General features: G+C 39.9%; 1 protein-coding gene across 9 annotated transcripts in view; it reads left to right on the top strand.

Moving 5' to 3' along the window:
- The window catches only part of plekha5 (pleckstrin homology domain containing, family A member 5), a 410,437-nt gene that overhangs the window by 266,756 nt on the left and 118,645 nt on the right, over nt 1–25,036 (top strand). For all 9 annotated transcript variants that reach the window (XR_005944853.1, XR_005944854.1, XM_041202944.1 and 6 more), the window contains exons 6-7: nt 15,789–15,893; nt 19,231–19,303. Coding sequence is in view for 7 of the 9 variants with exons in the window: in XM_041202944.1 (XP_041058878.1) it covers nt 15,789–15,893; nt 19,231–19,303 (178 nt within the window). In the remaining 2 variants the exon portion in view is untranslated. The remainder of the gene's footprint in view (nt 1–15,788; nt 15,894–19,230; nt 19,304–25,036) is intronic.

Raw genomic sequence — 25,036 nt, 5'->3', positions numbered from 1 at the left:
TTACCACCGATTTGAATACTATTTTAAACCTTAGGAATAGAATGGTCCTTAACTACTTAACAGATACTCACCAAACAAGCTTCTTTCCCTGTGGTAGAGTAAGAACCAATTCCTACAGGGTGAGAAAGGTATAAAAGCAAAAGGAAACAAACACCCTCTCCCCCTGCTTCACCATACTCTGCCACTCGTCAAACACTCAGATTTGCATTAAGTTTCCACAGCTGCACCAATTTTCTCCTCAACAGCTACTAGTCTCTATCAGCAAGAAAATATTCTGATTTCTCTTTCTCAGATTCAAAGTGGATGACCTCATGCTCCCCACATTTAACTCCTTAGCCCACAGTTTTGTTCACCCATTTAGTCCAGTCTCTGTCCCTTTGTATCTTTTTGCTCGTATCTGCACAACTTACTGTGCTTTGTAACTTGGTGTCACCTACAAACTTTGATATATAACCACATATTCTACATGTGAGTCATTAACTTAGAATCAAAGAATGGTTACAGCACAGAAGGAGGCCATTCAGCCCATCACATCAGTGCTGGCTCTCTGCAAGAGCAGCTTAGCTAGTCCCACATTCCCAACTTTTCCCTGCATGCCTACAAATTCTTTCTCCCCAGATAATTACCAGTAACCTTTTGAAAACCCTGATTGAATCTTCCTCCACCACACTCTCAAGCACTGGATTCCAGATCCTCACCACTTACTGCTTAAATTTTCTTTTCCTTCATGTCGTCTTTGATTCCTTTACCATTCAGTTTAAATTGCTGCCCTCTGGTTCTCAAACCTCTCGCCAGTGGAAACACTTTCTCCCTATCTAATCTGTCCAAACCTCTCATGATTTAGAATACCTTTATCAAATCTCTCCTCAACCTTCTCTAAGAAGGACAGCCCCAGCTTCTCTAATCTACCCTGAAACCATTCTGGTAAATCTTTCCTGCACCCTTCCTAATGCCTCCATATCTTTCCAAATGATGCACAAAAGTGGACACAATGCTCCAGGTAAGACTGAATTAGTTTTATAAAGGCTCACCGTAACCACTTTGTTTTTGTATTCTATGCCCCTATTGATAAAGCCCAGGATCCATATGCCTTATTAACCACTCTCTCACCTGTTCTGCCACATTGAACAAGTTGTGCACATATACTCCCATGGCCCTCTGCTCCTCCTGAAGAATTGTATATTTTATTTTATATCGCCTCTTCTCATTCTTCCTCCCAAAATGCATCATTTAACACATCTCTATATTAATTTTGATCTGACCCGTGTTATCTCATTCCAGCAGTCTGGCTATGTCCTTCTCATAGTTCATAATACAAGTTTTTGTCATCCACAAATTTTGACTGTGTGCTCTGTACACCCAAGCCTAGGTCGTTAATGTAGATCAAGAAAAGCAATGATCCTAATACCGATCCCTGGGGGATCATACTATATACGTTCCTTCAGTCCAAAACACAACCATTTACCACTACTCTTTGGTTCCTGAAACTCAGCCAACTTTGTATTCATGCTGCTACTGTTCCATTTATTCTATGGGCTTTAACGTTATTGACAAACCTGTTAGGTGACACTTTATCAAACACCTTTTGGAAGCCCATGCACACCTCATCAACCCTTTTTTTACTTTGTCAAAAACCTCAGTCAAACTAATTAAACACAATTTATCCTTCACCATTTTTTTTCCTTCACCATAAATATGGTGAAAAGCTGAGGCCTCAGCACAGATTACTAGGGAACACTTCTTGTCACATCCCATCAATCAGAGAACAAATCCTTTATTCTTTATCCAAATCCAGTCTGACTGCTACCTCCCAACCAATTGCTGTCCCATGTCACAAGGTTGTCTCCAATCCTGTATTCTCTGGTTTTGCTGCTAATCTCTTGAGTTTAATCAATTTATTCCCTTCAGCTATTAAAGGAATAGGAAAGCATAGGCGAAGAAATACTTCCCAATTTTATTAATTTGGAATAAATACAGAGAGATCAATATTTTGAGTGGATCCAGACCTGCATTACTACGGGTAACACTGCTATAACTCAGGCCACCCTCTAACATGTCGGTCATGTGTTCACAAAGGAAAGAGAATTTTCATTAGTAGACTGAGTCTTCAATGATTTGAAAACCATATCCAATGCATGTCATTCTTGGAGTTGCAACCCCAAGAGAAAAAAAATTACCCCTCAAATAAGCTAAGTAGTGTTCCAAAATACATAAAACAAGCATTAATGTGTCCTTTCAAAGACGGAAAATACCATGTCAAAAGACCAGTATTTACAGGCTAAAACTTTTAGCTGTATTTACAAAATGAATAATGCACAGAAGCGGCAAAATGCAGCAGGATACTGAGAATGAAATATCAGATTTGCACAATAAACAAGTTGTTTTAAAACAAGATCAGAGACAATATAAAATGAATTTATATGAATGGAGGGAAGGGTAAAACTCCAAGAAGTATGACTAATGAGAAACAAAGCACCAGATTAGCGTGTGGGGGGGTGGATTCAACTTTATGGAAAATTATGAAAAACTGAAAAGAAAGGAGAGCCCAGGAGAGGCTATTAAAGACTCCAGAACACAAAATAGAGTGTTTGGAAAGGGCTAGGAATCTAACTTCAAGCACATCAGACAAAGGGACGACAATGAGAAAGGGGACCGGAAATACAGGACTGAAGGTGTTGTATCTAAATGCACGCAGTATACAAAATAAGGTAAATGAGCTTGTGGCGCAGATTGAAATTGGCAGGTATGATGTGGTGGGCATCACGGAGACATGGCTGCAAGGAGATCAGGACTGGGAGCTAAATATCCAAGGATATACATCCTATCAAAAAGATAGGCAGGTTGGCAGAGGGGGTGGGGTTGCTTTGTTAGTAAGAAATGAACTTAAATCGATAGCAACAAATGGTGTAGGGTCAGATGATGTAGAATCTGTGTGGGTACAGTTGAGGAACCGCAAAGGTGAAAAAACCATAATGGGAGTTATGTACAGGCCTCCGAACAGTAGTCAGGATGTGGGGCACAAAATACACCAGGAGATAGAAAAGGTGTATAAGAAAGGCAAGGTTACAGTGATCATGGGGGATTTCAATATGCAGGTGGACTGGGAAAATCAGGTTGGTAGTGGATCCCAAGAAAAGGAATTTGTGGAATGTCTACGAGATGGCTTTTTGGAGCAGCTTGTGGTGGAGCCCACTAGGGAACAGGCAATTCTAGATTTGATAAGGGTGCTTAAGGTGAAGGAACCCTTAAGAGGAAGTGACCATAAAATGATAGAATTTACCCTTCAATTTGAGAGGAAAAAGCTGGAATCAGGTGTAACAGTATTACAGTTGAATAAAGGCAACCACAGAGGCACGCGGGAGGAGCTGGCCAGAATTGACTGGGAGATGAGCCTAGCAGGAAAGACAGTGGAACAGCAATGGCAGGAGTTTCTGGGAGTACTTTGGGAGACACAGAAAAAATTCATCCCTAGGAAGAAGAAGCATACTAAAGAGAGGACGAGGCAACCATGGCTGACAAGGGAAGTCAGGGACAGCATAAAAGCTAAAGAGAAAGCATACAATGCGGCGAAGAGCAGTGGGAAACCAGGGGATTGGGAAGCCTACAAAGACCAACAGAGGACAACTACAAAAGAAATAAGGAGGGAGAAGATTAAATATGAGGGTAAACTAGCCAGTACTATAAAAGAAGATTGCAAGAGTTTTTAGATATATAAAGGGTAAGAGAGAGGCAAAAGTGGACCTTGGGCTGCTGGAAAACGATACTGGAGAAGTAGTAGTGGGGAACAAAGAAATGGCGGAGGAACTGAATAGGTACTTTGCGTCAGTCTTCACAGTGGAAGACACGAGTGACATCCCCAAAGTTCAAGAGAGTCGGGGGAGGGGGGGTGTGCAGAGGTGAGTATGGTGGCCATTACCAAGGAGAAGGTGCTAGGAAAATTGAAAGGTCTGAAGGTGGATAAATCACCTGGACTGGATGGATTTCACCCCAGAATTCTGAAGCAGATAGCTGAAGAGATAGTGGAGGTGTTAGTGGTGATCTTTCAGGAATCACTGGAGTCAGGGAGGGTCCCAGAGGACTGGAAAATCACTAACGTAACCCCCCTCTTTAAGAAGGGAGTGAAGCAAAAGAAGGGAAATTACAGGCCGATTAGCCTGACCTCGGTCGTTGGTAAGATTTTAGAGTCCATTATTAAGGATGAGATTTCAGAATACTTGGAAGTGCATGGTGAAATCAGACAAAGTCAGCATGGTTTCACCAAGGAGAGGTCATGCCTGACAAATCTGTTAGAATTCTTTGAGGAGGTAACAAGTAGATTAGACAAAGGAGAGCCAATGGATGTTATCTACTTCGACTTCCAGAAGGCCTTTGACAAAGTGCCACACAGGAGGCTGCTCAGTAAGATAAGAACCCATGGTGTTAGAGGCAAGGTACTAGCATGGATAGAAGATTGGTTGTATGGCAGGAGGCAGAGAGTGGGGATAAGGGTGTCCTTCTCAGGATGGCGGCCAGTGACTAGTGGAGTTCTGTAGGGGTCAGTGTTGGGACCACAACTTTTCAATTTATACATTAGTGATCTAGATGAAGGAACTGAGGGCATCCTGGCTAAGTTTGGAGATGATACAAGATAGGTAGAGGGATAGGTAATATTGAGGAGGCAGGGAGGCTGCAGAAGGATTTGAACAGGTTAGGAGAATGGGCAAAGAAGTGGCAGATGGAATACAACATGGGCAATTGTGAGGTCATGCACTTTGGTAGGAAGAATAGAGGCATAGACTATTTTCTAAATGGGGAGAGAATTCAGAAATCTGGAGTGCAAAGGGACTTGGGAGTGCTAGTCCAGGATTCTCTTAAGGTTAACTTGCAGATTGAGTCGGTAGTTAGGAAGGCAAATGCAATGTTGGCATTTATTTTGAGGACTAGAATATAAAAGCAGGGATGTACTGCTGAGACTTTATAAAGCTCAGGTCAGACCACATTTACAATATTGCGAGCAATTTTGGGCCCCGTATCTCAGGAAGGATGTACTGGCCCTGGAGAGGGTCCAGAGGAGGTTCACGAGAATGATCCCAGGAATGAAAGGCTTAACATATGAGGAACGTTTGAGGACTCTGGATCTATACTCGATGGAGTTTAGAAGGATGAGGGGGGATCTGATTGAAACTTAAAGAATAGTGAAAAGCCTGGATAGAGTGGACGTGGGAAAGATGTTTCCATTAGTTGAAGAGACTAGGATCCGAGGGCACAGCCTCAGAGTAAAGGGAAGACCTTTTAGAACAGAGATGAGGAGAAACTTCTTTAGCCAGAGAGTGGTGAATCTATGGAATTCATTGCCACAGAAGGCTGTGGAGGCCAGGTCACTGAGTGTATTTAAGACTGAGTTGGATAGGTTCTTGATTGGTAAGGGGATCAAAGGTTACCGGGAGAAGGTGGGAGAATGGGGTTGAGAAACTTATCAGTCATGATTGAATGGCGGAGCAGACTCGATGGGCCGAATGTCTGATTTCTGCTCCTATGTCTTATGGACTTATGGAATTAGGTGTTTCACACTTCCAGTTGGTCCTTTTGCCAAAGTCGATGCTTATGGAGCCTGAACATTGCAATTCCTCTCAAAAATTGTGGTTGAGTTTTCAAATGCAAAAGCCATATCCACCTGGCAATTGTACTATTTCATCTCCATATTTCACCATGTTAATCTAAACTATGCAGGGCTTTTGTGTGCCTATTTATGTCGCTTAAGCATGCCCCTCAGCTGATTTATTTGTTATTTTGTCTGTGAGTAATCTATGGTTCGGATGCAGCTCTTTCAGTCTTTTTCATTTCTGCTTTCATTCTCTCAGTTCAAACTTCTCCATTTTTTTTTTTGTTGAACAAATGTTGACTTTCTTTAGTTCGTCCTATTTTTCTTTCATTGGTCATACTTTGCACACCCGACAACCTGGTTTCTCCTTATTCTCTACTCATTTGAATTGTTTATTACTTGAGTTATGATGTTTTTACTGGCACTTTTGAATGTCATCCAAAGTAACTCAGTACCTTGTCCAGCTATTGATAAATGGAGGATCATAGTTATAAGGATTGAGAAGTTATAGTTGAGAAAAGAATGACCTGTGACAGGCCTTCAAGATTATAAAGGGTTAATGGGATAAATAGTGATGGATTGTTTTTACGTAGACAAGATGATGAGAAAAGGGCCTGCATTTAAAATGATCACAAAACATGAAGGGAAGTTTTATTTAAAAAGTCTATAACTAGAAGTGGTTTAGGATTTGGAAATGCCTACTGCAAACCATTGTTGAAACCTGGTTCAAAACGTTTTATGAACAGTGAATTAGATAGTTGCTTGGAAAAGAGGAAGAGTAAGGAGTATGAAGAATGAGCATGAAAGTAGAATTATACCACTTATCTCCAGATGTGTTAATAAGATCATCACCCACCTGTTTATGTTGGCCTGGTCTGGATTATTCTAATTTTGCATCAGTACTCTTCTAATTAACTATAATTTGATTTTACACAGCAGTCACACCATAATCATTTATCTTCTAATTACTTTTGCTTGGTGTAATTGGTATAAATATACATGAGTTATTGGCCCAGACTTTGGTGACTGAGCAACGAGCATTGTTTACTATACTTGCAACTGACCAATGACTTATTGCAAACTTCAGAGTGATTACTTATGCTCATCAAGGGTCCAAAATTAGATCTGTGGAAAGAATAAGCATGATTCAGCGTGATTCTTTAACCAATCAGATTGAAAAATTCTTACTGATGCATGCAAAGTTTAACTAGGGACTCCAAATTTGAATATTTAATTTGATGTAAAATCATTTACAGCAAGTAAAATAGAGAGGAAAGGTAGGATGGGATTAAGAGAGACAGAGACAAAAAGTTAAAATTAATTTTAATTTTTAAAAAATCTCCAATAATTAAAATGCTGAAGATTGAGAATCCATACTTATAAAAGTAAATTTTAGTTGCCAAATAAATTGTTTGGTATTAATTAAGGTTTATCACATTATTAAAAATTCACTTGTACCTGAATAGATTAGTCCTGACTTATTCTGGTGTTTGTAGTGGGTAAGTACTGCAATTTCTCATCTGTTGTTTTTGGTCTGGAATTTGCGGTAGAAATAGTGGTGACGATTACCAAGGCATAAATTGTACAGCAACTTCTGGTGCCCACACATACGCGGTTAAACTTGGAAAACAGGAAGTTTCAGTCCAATTTGCCCTGCCAAATCTCTGAAGATACCAAAAGGTAGCAAAAATAGTGGCGGAGTAAGAAAATTGAACAGTAACTTAGTTATCCCAATGTTTAATAGTCTTATTACCAATAGTTGACTATCTGTAACATCCAAAAATTTCAAATTCAAAATTCAACTTCTAATCTGAGCCCTCCAAACTAAACTCAATTTGACATTATACAAAGTACTCATTTTTAAAATGCTAATTTTGTTTTACTAGAACCTAAAAAAGCTAGTTGTGCACTGTGCAATTAATATACAGTTGATAGCTATAAAGCTGTTTTCCTTTCTAAGTGGTATTGCATTCAATTGATTTTTTTTCCCATTTTAACATTCATACATAGTGTATTTTTAATTTTAAAACTTTTTCCCTTGTTGAATTCCTGTGTTGCTCATGCTCCCTGCTTTTTAAACATTTCTTCTTCCTCTGCTCACTTTTTTGTAGATGAATCAGGCAGTAACTAGGATTAAATGTGTTCACTTTAAAGGGAAATTATACTGGAATCTCACTGCGTAAGTTTTAAAAGAACAAAAACAAATGTCCAACACAATACCTAGTCACACGTCAATTTGAGAACAAAACTGCCAAAGATTATAAAGGAAAGCATGAGCTTTTTTTTAGAAAAAAGTTAAATTCACTCTTTCCAGGTGTACTCTAACTGTAGGTGACCAAGTAGTTTCTCCAGGACTTGTGTAGTGCCACTTATGCTGACCTAATTTATGGCTCTATTCAATTGCTACCACCTATCACAACCCCCAACTTATGAGTAACATTTTTTTGCCACCCAAAAATGGCTATCATTGATTATTGTGATATGTTAATAGATGTTACTGTTTTAGTTGATGATCAGTATTACACAATAAAGTGGTGCATTTATCACATATTCAGAGGTTTTGCACCTCCCCCTCTGTTCCATATGCATAGCCAAATAAATGACTGAAATAATCAATCAGCTCTGAAGTTGTAACTTAAGAGTCTGATTGAATGATTCAAAAGCATCAATTAACCAACAAGGAATGAGTCACCAACAGAAAGCCAGCAGTAAAATCCTTTATTTCATTTTGAAAGCTGCTATACAAGAAGCATCTAATGAGACAATATAGTTGCTGAAATAATTTCTCAATGTTTTTGACCATGGTTTTATTTCTTTATCCTGGCAAGTCCATACAACTATAAATTGATAGATAATATAATACAACATTGAAGAAAATTATGGAATTGGTTATTTGATGTTTGAAATGTCTGTAAGAAGTTTTCCCCAGATAGGCCTGGCATTTCACTGAAGTCTGGGCTTGAGTTGAGTATTTCAACTGGGCCTAGTTGTTTCAGATATCTGTAGTTCTAGCCAAATTGAGAGAAAAAAAAGCTTCATGGAATTAGTGGTTTTTATCCTGCATCTGTGAAACTGCAGTGTTACAGCAGTGTGACAGTCAAATTTGCAACTAACTAAGGCATGGACAGTATAGAGCAAAACAAAATTGAGATTTTTTTTAACAGCAGTAAATAAAAATTCTAAGGTAATTATGTGGGAGTTTTTGTGTCTCTTTGAGGAGGATGGTAACATTTGATGGGGGAGGCAAAGGGAAAGTTTGTAACATAAAATCCAGGACAGGATCATGGAAAAAGATACATTGGAGATTCAACAGCGAGAGCACAAAAATAATTAACAATGTCAAATTTCAAAAGTAATTGCTTTGGAGAGGTAAGAAAGATGTAATGAATTGGAAATAAACCTTGAATTGGTTAAAAATGAAATAGATAAAGATTTATAATGAATAAAGTGTAAGCATTAGAGACGTTTGTTAAGCTAAAGGATGAAATGATGGGATCTGATAGGATGCATCCAAGAATCCTGAAGGAAATGGGGAAAGAAATAGTGGAGGCACGAGAAATTATATTTTGGGCTCCTGCTGAGAATGGGTGTGTGTCAAAAGACTAGAGAGTAGCCAATGTAATATCTATTTTCAAAAATGAAGACACAGTGAACTGAAGTAAATCTAGGCCATTTACTTTAATATCTATGATGGGGATTTAGAGGCTTCATAAATGACATTATTAAATATATAGATGAAGAAATAATTAGAAAAGGCCAACATAGGTTTCTGGAAAGACAAAGTAACAAACCTCTGAGTTTGTGGAATATGTTGTGGATAGGGAAAATGCAGCAGATGCGACATAAATGGATTTCTATAAATCTTTTGACAATGTGCAACAGAGATTAATGGCGAAGGTTAAGGGATATAGAATTAAAGGAAGGATAAAAAATTTGATTATTGGCCAGAAATAAATAAACAAAGTAGGAATTAAGGATATTTTCTTAGAGTGGACAGCATTATCATTGAGTTTGTTCAATGACTATCAGTTCACCATGTATAGCAGTGATTTGGGTATAGGGCTAAAGGGAGTTGTCTCCAAATTTGCAGACGATACTGAAATAGCAAATTCAGTAAATAATTCAGAATCAAAGGAAATGTATGAGAGAATACAGATGAGATGGTTGAATGGGCAAAAAAGGTGGCAGATGGAATTGTCAGTGGGAGCTAACACATTTTGCTTTTATGAAAATAAAACTACTAATTGCATTTTGAATGGAGGGAGGTTGCATTATGTGGAAGAACAAGAGTTCAGGTTCACAAAACATTACCTTCAGTGGATAAAGCTATTTTGAAAAGGAAGCTAGTGGAATATTTGGTTTTATACATAATATGAAAGTAGGGCTGTAATGGTGAATCTGTACAAAACCTTAGTAAGGTCATAACTGAAGTACTTTGTCCAGTTTTGGGCCCCACACTATATAGGAAAGTTGTTGGAACAGTAGAAAAGGAGGTGCTGCACAGATTCCCTAGGATACAGCTTGGTATGAGCCAACATAAATACAAAAGAAGGACTTGAAAAAATTGAACCATTTTCATGAGAATAAAGGGATTGAGGGCAATTTGATAGCGGTATTTAAAATTATGAAGGGACGGCACCATAGATAGAAAAAGACCACTTCCACTGATTGAGGGGCCTAGAGTGAGGGGTTGTAGATGTGAAATTAAATGCAAGAGCTTTGGGGCAGAGAGCATGAGAAACTTTTATACATGGGGTTATGAGGGTATGAGTTACACTCCTGGAATTAGTCATTGAAGCAGTGTGGAGGATAAACGCCAAATGATCTGTCTGGGCTGAAAGGCCAGTTTTCTATTGTCATTTCTGTATAAACTATGTATAAGTCTCGATCGATAGTATTAAGGCCTGTATCGTACAATTGGTAAGGACATAACATTGTTACTTTGTGCCTGCCTTGTGACATATTGCTCCAATAAATTTGCTATATTGCAATAATGAGGAAAGTGCTATTGCATTTAGGCTGTATAAAGACCTCAGTAAAAAAAAAACAGGAACTGCACTCCAGGGGCAATGCCATGGAAATATATAATTTACGTTTCATTAATTTATTTATTTCAAATCTGAGAAACTGCTATGCGATAGTGGAATAAAAATAATGGCCCAGTACTTCTGATCTCTGGATAGTCATATACCGAGGTACCCCCCCGCCTCCCACAAGGTACGCTGTGGGACCCTCGTAAGTCCCGACACACTGACTGCACTGGAATTGCCTGAAAAGTTTGGACCTCCGATGGACAATTCCCCTGTAAACGGAACCCTCTGAAAGCTTGAGTTAGAATCAGAGACTGCAAATGCTTCCGACTCTCAACAGAATAGTTATCCAGGAAAAGTTAGAAGGATTAAAACCAGCTCTAACTCTTTTCTAATTACACCACTAATTACACCCCCCCCAATCCCGACTCTCTGCAGGACGACCCAATCACACGATTGCCCACTCCTCACCTGACTAGTCACACCAACACAACAACCTGACTACTCTCCCAACCACCCAAACCACTCACCCATCCCACTACCATGCTACCACCCAGCTGCTACCCTATCCCCTTGCCTATCCCACTGCCACCCTACTCCCTCACCATCCACTGTCACCATACCCTTTCACCCATTCCACCTGCCATCCTTCTATCTCATCCAGCCAACTGCCACCCTACTCCTTCACCCATCTGCCTGCCACCCTATCCTTCACCCACCTGCCTGCCACCCTTTCCTTCGCCCACCTGCCTGCCACCCTATCGTTTGCCCACCTGCCTGCCACCCTATCGTTTGCCCACCTGCCTGCCACCCTATCCTTCGCCCACCTGCCTGCCACCCTATCCTTCGCCCACCTGCCTGCCACCCTATCCTTTGCCCAACTGCCTGCCTCCCTATCCTTCGCCCACCTGCCTGCCTCCCTATCCTTCGCCCACCTGCCTGCCTCCCTATCCTTCGCCCACCTGCCTGCCATCCTATCCTTCGCCCACCTGCCTGCCATCCTACCCCTTCACCCACCTGCCTGCCACCGTCCCCCTCACCCACCTGCCACTCAACCCCTTCACCCACCTGCCAGCCACCCTAACTCGGCCATCCTGCCTCCTCATCCACCCCTTGCCACCCACTGCTTACCACTCAGCCCCTTCACCCGCCCACCTACCAGCCGACCCACTCACCCACCTGCCACCCTGCCCCCTCAAACTAACCCTGAAATCAAATCCCGGAGAAGAAATTTGTCACCATACAATAGAAAGTGCTGTGAAAACAAATCCACCTTTTTGAATGACCTTATTCCTGCTGAAATTTCATGTCAGATCACTGCTCACTACATTGCAGGCCTCCAAATAATAATGAAAAATTGAATTAAAATAGTCTGTAGCTGTCAGTTATTCTTGATCAAGCATATAGTTCAATAGAATAGCTGTGTTTTTGTCAGATATGGTTTGATCTTTTAAATAATTCAGCATTTTGTGCAATAACTGAATTATGAATGCATTGCTTGCCTTGTGTCAATGTGCTTGACAGGAAGCCAAATTGTAAACTGAAGAGCAAAGATAAGTATGGATAGTCATTCAACATCATATTAAATTCAAAGTTGGTCACTTTGATTTTGATGTAGCATCAGAATTTGAACTGATTTAGTTTGAGATTTCCAAACTGTACCTTGTTCGGAAGACTTGCAACTTAACCTGAAATTTGATTGTACTGTATTTTCAGCTGTGAAGAGGTTTTATGTTGGGCATCTGTATTACTTGACTCTTCGAATGAATCATCTAGCAATATACTTTGTAATTTCAAGGACTGTTGATCTTTAATTTTTGGCATTTCATTAAAAACAATAACTTAATGCTATCGTGACAGTACATTGAGTCATTCAAAAACCTGAACTGTGTTTTATACCTTTTAAGTATTAGCTCTTTGCAAATTAATTTGTAAAAATTCTAAAAATATATTAATACAGTAATATATAAATATTTATTCAAACTACTATTCATGGAAACTGAATATGTAACATCCACACCAATAAGATGTGACAATGATTTTTTAACTAAAAAAACCTGCACACCCCACCCACTTACTTATATTGGACCTGACCACAGCTTTTTGGTCAACCAGTATTGTAGTTTTGTTTTGATTTGCCACTAATGCTTTCCAAAATTATAATTTAAATTGTACTGCTTCCCAATGAACTAGTATAGATTGAAACTGTCCAGTAAAATTTGTAGTGTAACCCTTTGCACTGGAGAACAATGCAAAATTGATCTTTTTATTGGCAGTGGGTAAGGATATGATTGCACTGTCACTTCAGCATGAAAATACTTTTATACCAGTTTTATTGACAATTTAATGCTGACTGTGCACAGTAACTGCTCCAGTTTGTACTGCAGCTAATCCAGGCCCGTGCACGATGCATTCATACATTCATGTATAAAGAGTTGTGCTATGTGTTGTGTAGGAAGCTGAAGTGGTCATTATTATTTGGTTGACATGTGTTACACAGTGGATAATGTGATGAGTGAGACCCAAGCCAGTGGGCAAATATAAATTGAGTTGATCCATAAAATGTTAGTGTTATGCTAGCCTCTCAGTATAATGGGACCAGCAAAATGCTATTCCAATGTATGACCGGTGCTATTGTTACATATCAATGCATGCATAAATTGAAATAAGGGAGCATTAGTTAATCCTGGCATTTAAATAATCTTAGAAACATGAAAGTGATATGAAAGTCCTAGTATATTTAGGGCATTGATGAATGTTTGGACTGATACTGAGATTCATTATTTCACCCGACTCTAAAGGGGAGAGAAGGTCAGGGGGTTACCAGTATAAAGGTACAACATAATGACACATCTCATTGGGTCTATAGCATCATCATTATTCCAGGCCTTGGATTATATCTTCCTAATACTAATTGAGATATAGGTGTAAAGTGGTGCGGCAGATGATGCAGTGATAAGTATTTATGCCTCAATGGCATTCCTCTGGAGTTCAGAACATCATTCAATGTATTTTATTGCAGTGTTTGTACAAGATGCTCCTTGTTCAAAGGTTTAAAATTGTTGGGCAATGTGCCGTTAGTTGCTGCAACATTTCAGCATTGCTTCTTCAAATAGAACTCTCATTCCTGGTGCGGAGACAACTCCAAGCGTTTCTCAGCAGGTCTGGCAGCAACGGCGGAGAAGAACAAATTTGACATTTCGAGTCCCCATGACCCTTCAACAGACCCTTCAGTTCTGTTGAAGGGTCATGAGGACCGAAACGTCAACTTTGTTCTTCTCTGCCGATACTGCCAGACCTGCTGAGTTTTTCCAGGTATTTCTGTTTTTGTTTTGGATTTCCAGCATCCGCAGCTTTTTGTTTTTATCCAAGCGTTTCTCCCCAGGCTAGTCTCTGATGAGTAGCAGAGGAAAGCCACAGTCAAATTGGTGCCTATTACTTTCAGACAACTTGAGTTGGATGACAATGGTGGAACTTGGTTCACCATCGGTTTTGATTTGATGAACTTTCTAAACTTGTCAGCATTTGTTCAGTGGAGCATATGTTAGTCCAGATTGGAACACCAAGGGATTTGCATTGACTGGGTAGAGAACACAGGGAAGTTTGGTTTATATAATATTGCTTGTTTATTTATAAGAATATAAATTCTAAGATGTGAGATTCATGAAGTCTGTTTGTAGATGATTGAGTTTCAACGTGTGCTTTCATGTTCAGCGCATTCAATAATTTGGAGGGGTGGCCAGCAAAATGTTGTGGGCTGGAACCATTTTTGGTTCTTTCCTGTTGTTCCCCCATATGTTGACTTGACAGTTTTGACTAGCTCGTCAGTGAGATGAACAAAGCTGAAGTAGGTTGCTCCCTTTAAGCAGATGTAAAAGTTGAAGGTGAACTAAGATCTACAATTTTCCTCCAATTCACAGATGTCTTCAAGTAACAGACACCAATTTGGTTGTGGCCTTCTTGTACCACTTGTTTAAGGAACTAGTCTGGGGAGAAAAACTTGTAGTTGTCTCTGTACCAGGAATGAGAGTTTGAGTTGAGAGTCTTTTACTTGTCGATTAATTAAAGGAAATAATGCTCACAGATAAGACACACAATGATGTGACGTCAACAGGAAACCTCTCAGTATACATGTTGAGCTCAATATTTAGGTCCTCAACATCAACATCCCCTCATTTTCTATACAATACCCTTAACCAAGGCCATTACATCTTACCCCTTTCCATCACTTCTTCCCTTGGTTTACATTAATTTGCAGTAACTCACCATTCCAGAGATTTGGTGTCTCTAACTTAGAGATCTATGCCCTTTACTCATAAGCTGCCTGTTCAACTACAACTAAAGTAAAAACAGCTAAGACAGATAAATTTATCTACCAGAAAGTCAGAACTACACAAACAACAGGACCTTTTATGACTCTGCAGAGAGCCCTTGAAGACACGAGCTGATTTTTGATGTGTTTTGAATACTATTTCAGTGGTCTTCTGTAGATGCTGCCTTGGAATAACAAGATGGAGTACTCGGTGCTAAATGAAAACCAAGCATAATCTAACTTAATTACTCTTATAAGTCCATGCTGGAGTGGGAGGAGAACCTGAATTGGAAAAAAACTAAGCAAAATTTGGATACGCAGAGAGGGCTTCAGCTAAGACTTGAAAAGGAAGAGGGAAGGCTAGCAATATTTCTCTTTTTCTCTTTAGTTCTGATGAAGAGTCATATGGACTTGAAATGTTAACTCTTGTCTTCCTCTCCACAGATGCTGTCAGACCTGCTGAGTTTTTCCAGCTATTTTTGTTTTTGTTTATTATAGCAATATTTCTAAATGGCTATGCAATTTGATGAAACTTTGTAAAATAATTCTCTGAATTTTTTTACAAATATGTAATATACATTTTAAAGTAATTAAATTCTCTGCACAGATCATAAGTCAGGACATTTTTTCAGCACTAAACATTCTTGGCTGCATTTTGATGCATTGCATAGCAATCAGTGAAGTATTTTGATATGCCATTCAACTGTACTATGCAAAGAATATTTGGCTATATGTACACTTTATGAACAGCTAGGCACTACCTGGTATCTCAAAATTTCTAATTTCCATTTTCTATTATGCTGTAGGATTTATTGGCACATTATTTTTAACTGATTCAGTATTTGTTTTCTCAATCCTTATTCAGTCATCAAGGCCTTCAAAGAAAATTCACAATTTTGGCAAAAGGTCAAACTCTATTAAGAGGAATGCAAATGCACCAGTGATAAAGCGTGGCTGGCTTTATAAACAGGTATACACCACTGTTTGATTTGTATAGCATTTCTGTAGTCTTTCGGAGCAATCTATTTTTACATATCACATACGAAAGAAATCAATTTATTTCTGCACGTTGATACATTTCAAGTACTGAAATAATTGAAATAATGGTCAAACATCAAAAATATGCATGCATACTTAGACAAGTAGAAACTATCCAGTTACCCGTCCTTCCCCCTCCTCCCATCCCATTCCCCCCAACCCTACCAGTATATTTTAACCACGATATTTCAGATTTGTAATTTGATAAAGTAAACTGGGAAACAGTTGTTTCTTCAATTAGCAACTGAGCGGACCAAAGAGGCATTTTTCTTAACGACAGTGATGACGAATGGTACATATCTGCTCTGGATAATCCAAGGACCAGTGAAACCCAAGAAAAAAGATGCTTTGAAACAAATCCACATTATCTTCCTACTAATTTCTCTAATTGAGCACAGCTCTCTCAGTACTGCCATCCATTGTTAATCTTCTATTTAAATATAATTGTATCAAAATAGAATCTCAGACTTGCACAAACTATGGCAGTCTCAAATTATTCTTGCCAGTTCTTTTAACACCAAAAAATTACATCAGACCATTCGCTTTCTAAACCAGCAGTTTAAAATCTATCAGACCTAATTTTCTCATATACCAATCCTGGATAGTCTGGATGGGGTGCTGTTTTGTGCCTAATTTAATGTATGGCCAGTGAAAGTCCCTCCCATAGTTGCTTTCCTATCACTGTAAGAAAACATGCCTCACTGGCATGGAGGAATTTACGACTTGTCAGGCAAGCCCTAAAGTATGGAAAATAACCTCACACCCTCAACAATGTTTCTCCTAAATTCTCATCCATCTATACCGAGTTTACAAAAGCAATCTAAATCTGCATGCCACATTTTGACTACCCTTGGCTTAAAGTAATTAAATATTAACTTGTCAAATTTATTTTTTTGAATTTGAGGCCTTTGTGACTATACCAAACCTATCATTAGGGTTCTATTTGTTTAGTAAACTCAGAATCTTAAATATTTCTCCAACTTCTTACTTGAACCTTTTTTTCCAACATAAATGCTCCCACTTTCTGCATCCTCAAAACAAAGATATCCTGGCTGCAGTACAGCAACTAAAATTGTGCACAATATGCAGGTGTGCCTGAACCAACCTTTTGTATAAACTCTCTACCGTTTCCCCCAGACATGAACACTATCCCTTTGATTGTACAGCCCCTAGTCAAACTGTTCCAGTGCAGCTACAACACTGCCATCTACCTGACACTGTGGAAAATTGTCCAGGTATGTCCTGTCCACAAAAAACTGCACAAATCCAACCCAACCAGTTACTGCCCCATCAGTGCACTCTTCATCATCAGCAAAGTGGTGGAAGTGTCATCAATGATGCTATCAAGCAGCACTTAAACAGCAATAACCTCACTGATGCTTAGTTTGGGTTCCGCCAGGTCCACTCAGCTCCTGATCTCATTACAGCCTTGGTCCAAACATGGAAAAAAGAGCTCAACTCAAAGTGAGATGAGAGTGACTGCCCTTGACATGAAGGCTGCATTTGACTGTGTGTGGCATCAAGGAGCCCTAGAAAACTGAAGTCAATGGGGATCAAGGGGAAAACTCTCCACTGGTTGGAATCATAACTAGCACAAAAGAAAATGGTTGTAGTTGTTGGGGTGTCAATTATCTCAGTCCCAGGACATCGCTGCAGGTGTTCCTCAGGGTAGTGTCCAAGGCTCAATCAACTTCAGCTGCTTCAACAATGACCTTCCCTCTATCATAAGATCAGAACTGGGGCTGTTTGCTAATAATTGCACAATGTTCAGCATCATTCGCAACTGATAGATACTGAAGTAGTCTGTGCCCATATGCAGCAAGACCTGGACAATAGTCAGGCTTGGGCTGATAAGTGGCATCTGCACGACACAAGTGCCAGGCAGTGACCACCTCCAAGAATAATCTTGACATTCAATGGCATTACCATCGGTGAAAGCCCCACTCTCAACACCCTGGGGCTTGCCATTGACCAGAAATTGAACTGGACCAACCATATAAATACTCTGACTACAAGAGCAGGTCAGAGGCTGGGAATTCTGTGGTAAGTGACTCACCACCTGACTCTCCACTGCCTGTCCATTATCTGCAAAGCACGAGTCAGGAGTGTGATGGAATACTCCCCACTTGCCTGGATGACTGCAACTCCAATAACACTCAAGAAGCTCAACACATTCCAGGACAAAGCCCGCTGAATTGGTACCCCATCCTCCACTTTCAACACTCCCCCTCCAACAATGCACAGTGGCAGCAGTGTGTACTATCTACAAGAAGCATTGTAACAACTCGCCAAGGCCCCTTCCGACAGCACCTTCCAAACACAAGACCTCTACCACCTAGAAGGACAAGGGTGGCAGACACATGGGAACACCGCCACCTGGAAGTTCCCCGCCAAGCCACACACCATCCTGACTTGGAAATAAATTGCCATTCCTTCACTGTCGCTAGGTCAAAACCCTGGAACTCTCTTCCTAATAGCTCTTTGGGTGTTCCTACACCATATGGATTGCAGCAGTTCAAAAAGGCAGCTCACCACCGCCTTTTCCAGGGCAATTAAGGATAGTCAGTAAATGCTAGTCCAGCCAGCGATGCCTGCATCCCATGAACGAATAATTTTTAAAATTTTATTAGGTGTTTTTACTGCAGCTGTATGCTGTACAGTTTCAATAACCTATCCACCATTATTTCCAGTTTGTACTTCTGCAAACTGCTATTGTAAAGCTTGTAATCTTGTTTGTTCTCTTTCCTTGTATAACTGAATAAAGAGCCCCTCAAAAACTGTCACTCAATTCTTGACAAACAATAAGCTACAATTGCTAATTATGTCTTAAATTGCACAGAATCTTAAATAATTGCATCAAAAGACTATTTTGCTGCATGCATTTTTGTGTAATTTCTACTGACCTGATAAATATTTTTAAAACTGCCTCACTGGATTGTAAAGTATGTTCCTTAAAAATGCATTGTTACAGTAAAGGACAGATGGCTTGATAAAGTAACTTCTAGCCAACTGTAGTTTTGTCATGAACAGCAGGATTCTATTTTGAACCCTTGGCTATTTTGAACTGGAACTACCTGGGAAAGGTTGGGGGCAAAACATGCAATTAACAGGGGATGATATTGTTTATTTTATCATGTACAGATTTGGGGCTGGGGTTTTGCACCAAAATGGGTGATTGCTGCTCTTAAATGCTACTTTAGCCATTTGCAAAGACACAATTAGCAAGACCATTGAAGATGCTTGATATGATTTTTCCAATTGTTTTGTAGGACAGTACTGGTATGAAACTCTGGAAGAAGCGCTGGTTTGTGCTTGCTGATCTGTGCCTGTTCTATTATAGAGGTAAGATGGCTGTGCAATAAACAAAACTTCAGAGATGCAGATCATTTTTAGGAAATACAGAATTGAACTTTGAAAGCCAGTTCATGCAAAGCCTGATAATTTGCCTTGAAAACTAAATGAGAAAATATGCAACTTTATTCAAAATGAATTTTGTAAATATTACTCTAATTTTGTGGCTGTTGCTTGTATTAATAAGGGTATAATGCATGTAAAATATTTGTTAGTGCTCTATCTATATTACAAGCACTATTCTCGCCAGACACCAAGCCTGCAACATGACTTTTTTTGAGGGGAGGTGATGTTGGTTGTGAGGGGAGCAGGGACATGAGTTGTCTTAGTTGTCAATATGCTATACTGTTGCTGTTAAGATGCTTAACAAAAATCTAAATATAATCGCTTCCACAGGAAGTTCTGGTCTTTTGACTCCTGATAAAACTGAACTAAACATAATTTATAGCATTCAATCAGTCTCTTTAAAGATAGCCATCCAAATTCTTTCACTTCATTCTTACCAGCTGTGCAATGATCACCAGTTGTAACTGTATGGTGGAGGAAAGGACTTTATACCAATGAACTGCTAATACAGCTTTCGATGACTTACCCTCTCTTCATTTACAATTGGCTAAGCCTGACTTCTCATTCTGCTGCTACTCTGCTTATTTGAAGTGCCAGCTTGGCTTAGTGATCGAGCCTGAGTCAAAAGGTTCTGAGTTCAATCTCAACAATGGATTTGATCAGATAATCTAAGCATGTTATTTCAGTTCATAACCAAGGGAAATAGTATTACAGTATTATCTTGTTTTGGATGAGATGTCAAATTGAAGGCCTTTCTGCCTGTTTGCTTGGCATAAAAGATCCACTGATATTATTCAAAGAACAGCACGGGAGCTCTCTTGGTGTCCTGGCCAACATTATCTACCCATCGCTTAACACAATCAAAACAGATTAACTGGCCATTAATCTAATTTGCTGTTTATGGGACCTTGGTGTATGCAAATATGTCCTGTTCGCTCACAAGTAGTGCCACACTTCAAAGGTAGCCATTGGCTTTGAAGCATATTTAGGATGTTCTAAGAACATGAAAGGCATTGCGGATATGGAAGACAAATCTATTAGATTTTGTTACATATGGATTGATGCATAAGAGTAAAGAAGACTTACGACAATTATACAGGGAATGTTGAGGCCACACCGAAGGTACTGTGTGCAGGGTTCGTCATCTTCCCCAAGGAAGGACATATGTGCCCTAGAGGCAGTGCAATAATAGCTCAGTGGACTGGTTCCTGGGATGAGGGGATTGTTCTATGAGGAAAGATTGAGTAGATTGAGCCTATATTGCCTGGAGTTTAGAAATTGAAAACATACAAGGGGCTTGACAGGGTAAATGCTGAAAAAATGTTTATCCTGGCTAGGGAATCTAGAACATCACAGGACCACAGTGTCAGAATAAGGAATTGATCACTTAGGACTGAGATGAGGAGAAATTTCTTCCACTCAAAGGGTTCTGAATTTTTGGAATTCTCTACCCCAGAGAGCTTGAATCATTGAGTAGATTCAAGACTCAGATCGATACATTTTCAAGTACTAAAGGATTTAAGTGATATGGGGATACTGAGTGAAGGTGGAGTTGAGGTAGAAGATCAGCCATGATCTTGTTCAACAGTGGAACAGGCTCAGCGGTCAAATGGTCTACTCTCATTTTGAACTCAAGTTCTGTCAAAGGGTCATGAGGACTCGAAACGTCAACTCTTTTCTTCTCCGCCAATGCTGCCAGACCTGCTGAGTTTTTCCAGGTAATTCTGTTTTTACTCTCATTTTTCATGTTCTTAAGTACATTATTGAATTGCTGGAACAGTACTACTTATTATTCTGAATGTTTAAATCATATAATTCTTGACACTGATGTTGATTAACTGTTGATTCAAAGGAATGTAACATTTGGTGTTTGGCTAAACTGATATATAAACCAAAAGATAGATCACTCTTTGAAAAATTCAGAAGCCAGAACCATTTTTTTTGGAGATTTGTCAATCAGTTTAGGTAAGCACAGGAAAAGGAAAAAGGGTGCAAAAGACTTGCATTATAATCCAGGTATTTTAATTACAGAATAATGCAGGGTTTATAACTTGCTTGGTAAACTGAAATTGTGGGTCCAGAAGTATCCTTTGAAATCCTTATGTTGTACATCTTGATAACATTTTTTTTTGCTGACCCTGAAATGGTGCTCTGGAACCTGGATTCAAAGTCAGCTCTAAGAGATGACATGACAGCTATCCTCATGTTAGCTGTAAGAATTCTATTTGCAACAAGGTAGGGCAATCTTGATTCATTTCTGAATGGCTGGAGAACCCGTAACAAAACAGTCCACGACTTTGCATATATTGGGTGCTGTGGGGCTTCTTTTGGAGGCAGTGGACTTAGCTATTCTTAGACATAGCTGCTCAATATCTTTTACGTATATGTTAATATTCCTTTACACTACACATGCTGTACATGTTCAATGTATATCCTGAGAGTTTTAATAATGATTCTGGGTGCTGGAATGAGAACATACTACTCCTCATATTGATTACCCTTTTTTAGCTGGCCTGAATAATTTGAAAGTTATCTTTTTAACAAATTATTCCATATAGATGGAGGATTGTACTAAAACATTTCACAATTTTCTGTTCCAGCACTAATTAACTTATAGTGATTATTTCTAAAACGGTTTGTATGACTCATTAAATAGGCAGGTTACTACGAATCACTGTTTAGTGTCTCTGCAGGTCATTGGTAGAAAAAAATGTGCTGTGAAGCACAATTCTACTGAGTTGTGAATTAGTGCCTTTCAACTTAATTGAGTCATTGCTTCAGTGTCCATTTCTGGTGATAAGTTCACCAGGACATTTTTCAAGATCATTGTTAATTTACTGGCTTGTTAACACTGGATGGCTGGGATGTGTTTCATTATTCTGGTCTAAAAAGAAGCATTTTGTTCTTCTGCAGGAAGCATCTGCCCAGAATTTTTGATTTATAAATGCAGTTGTTATTTTTTCATCCATCTTTATCTCTGACAACCTTTCTGCTTTTATTCTCCAACCCCAACTAAAATTACAAGCTTACTACACCAGGAAATCAGTTACAAAATCTGTCAATCTAACTGAGTCAACAGATCAATGAACTATTTTATCCACAGCTGAAGCTGACCTGATATTGCACACTTAGACATAGCTGATCAATCGCTTTTACACATATATTAATATTCCACTTTCTTTTATACACTATACATGAAGGGATCTAGGGCATCCAGAAAGTTAATGCAAGATGAACTTGGAGAAAATTGCATGCTTTGGGGATGTGGGACTTGGCACATTGCCTGGCAGTTCCAACGGGTTGGAGCATGGGATTGACAGGCATAGTAGTGATGATGCTTGGTTGCTTCTTTCGAGTTTAACTAGTGTTTTAAATAGAAGTGATTGCAATTATTGCGTTTCCTTAATGGAGAGGTTGTTGAAAGTGGAGACAAATATCCATCATTAAATTGGGTGGTGCGCGAAAGCTGTTCAAAACTATTTCCAGGCTGGCCAGACTCAGTCCTGGTACTAACATCGAACAACAGAAGATGAAGAAACACTAAGTATGACTTTACTGATGCCAGAGGAAGAATGAGCTGCAGATTTTCCAGTTCACTCTGTAGGCCCACAAACAGTACAGTGGCCTGTCACCTGCCTCCCTCAAAAAGAAGCTGCTGGTCAACATGGAGAACAGCAGGGTCTGCTTCCAGTTGGCCATCAAAAACCTGCTGCAGACCAAGGGTGTTAAGAGCACCATGCACTTCTTTGCAAAAGGCAAGAGACAGAAACAACAGCAGACAGAAACTGTGGCCAGGACCAAATCCAAGAAGGAAATCAGTAAGAGCATAGGGAGTACCAGGAATTTCAGCAAGTAACCCACCAAGACATTAAGACTGAGAAAAAAAAATTTCCAGAAAAGGTAAATTGAAAAAATTGTAAGAAAATGAAGGGAGCAGGAATCGCAGGATTGTTACAGTGCAGCAGAAGGCCAATAGGTTCATCGTATCTGCACCTGTCCGCCAAATGAGCAGTTCACCTTGTGCCATTCTCCCATCTTCTCCCCATAACGCTGCACATTCTTCTTTTTCAGACAACAGTTGAATTCCATTTTGAATGCTTTGATTGAACCTACCTCCACCACACACACAGGCAGTGCATTCCAGACCTTAACCACTCACTGTCTCAAAGATTTTTTTGCATATCACTTTTCCTCCTTTTGTCAATTATTTTGAGTCTGTACCTACTCGGCCCCCATCCTTTCATGAATGAGAACAGTTTCTCCCTATCTACTCTGTCCAGACCCATCATTATTGTGAATACCTCTATCAAACCTCCCTTCAGTCACCTTTCTCCAAGGAAAACAGTTCCAACTTCTCCAATCTGTCTTCATAACTGAAGTTCTTCATCTCTGGAACCATTTTTGTGAATATTTTATGCATTCTCTCAAATAGCTTCATATCCTTCCTAAAGTGTGACGCCCAGAACTGGACGCAATACTCCAGTGCTGAACCAGTGTCCTATGCGAGTACCATCCCCGCTTAGCTGACGAATCAGTAACCCTTTATGTTGAACGCTACTTACAGGAAGCACTGAGGGTGGCAAAGGCTCAGAATGTACTCTGTGTGGGAGACTTCAATGTCCATCACTAAGAGTGGCTCGGTAGCACCTGTACAGACGGAGCTGGCCGAGTCCTAAAGGACGTAGCTGCTAGACTGGATCTGCAGCAGGTGGTGCGGGAACCAACAAGAGGGAAAAATAAACTTGACCTTGTCCTCACTAATCCACCTGTCACAGTTGCAACTGTCCATGATAGTATCAGTAGGATTGACCGCCGCACAGTTCTTGTGGAGACGAAGTTTCATCTTCACATCGAGGACACCCTCCATCGTGTTGCATGACACTACCACCGTGCCAAATGGGATAGATTTTAAATGGATCTAGCAACCCAAGACTGGGCAACCATGGGGCACTGGGCCATCAGCAGCAGAATTGTACTCAACCACAATCTGTAACCTCATGGCCCAGCATATCCCTACTCTACCATTACTACCATAACAGGAAATCTATCCTAGTTCAATGGCGAGTGCAGGAGGGCATGCCAGGAGCAGAAACAGGTATTTTTAAAAATGAGGTGTCAACCTGGTGAATCTACAACACAGGATTACTTGTGTGCCAAACAGTTTAAGCAGCAACTGGTAGACAGAGCGAAGTAATTTCACAACCAATGGATCAGATCCAAGCTCTGCAATACTGCCACATCCAGTCATGAATAGTGGTGGACAATTAACTCACTGGAGGAGGAGGCACCACAAATATCCCCATCCTCAATGATGGGGGAGCTCAGCACATCAGTGCAAAAGCTAAGGCTGAAGCATTTGCAACAATCTTCAGCCAGAAATGCCAAGTGGATGATCCATCTTGGCCTCCTCTGGAGGTCCCCAACATCACAGATGCCAGTCTTCAGCCAGTTCGATTCACTCCGTGATATCAAGAAACGGCTGAAGGCACTGGATATTGCAAAGTTTATGGGACCTGAGAATATTCCAGCAATAGTACTAAAGACTTGTGCTCCAGAACTTGCCACATCCCTAGCCAAGCTGTTCCAGTACAGCTACAACACTGGCATCTAGCTGGCAATGTGGGAAATTCCCCAGGTATGCACTGTACACAAAAAACA

The sequence above is a fragment of the Carcharodon carcharias genome, chromosome 13, assembly GCF_017639515.1.
Source record: "Carcharodon carcharias isolate sCarCar2 chromosome 13, sCarCar2.pri, whole genome shotgun sequence".
In the NCBI taxonomy this organism is placed as follows: Eukaryota; Metazoa; Chordata; class Chondrichthyes; order Lamniformes; family Lamnidae; genus Carcharodon; species Carcharodon carcharias.
The sequence above is the reverse complement of the archived record's forward strand: the minus strand, read 5'-3'. Positions and strand labels throughout refer to the sequence as shown.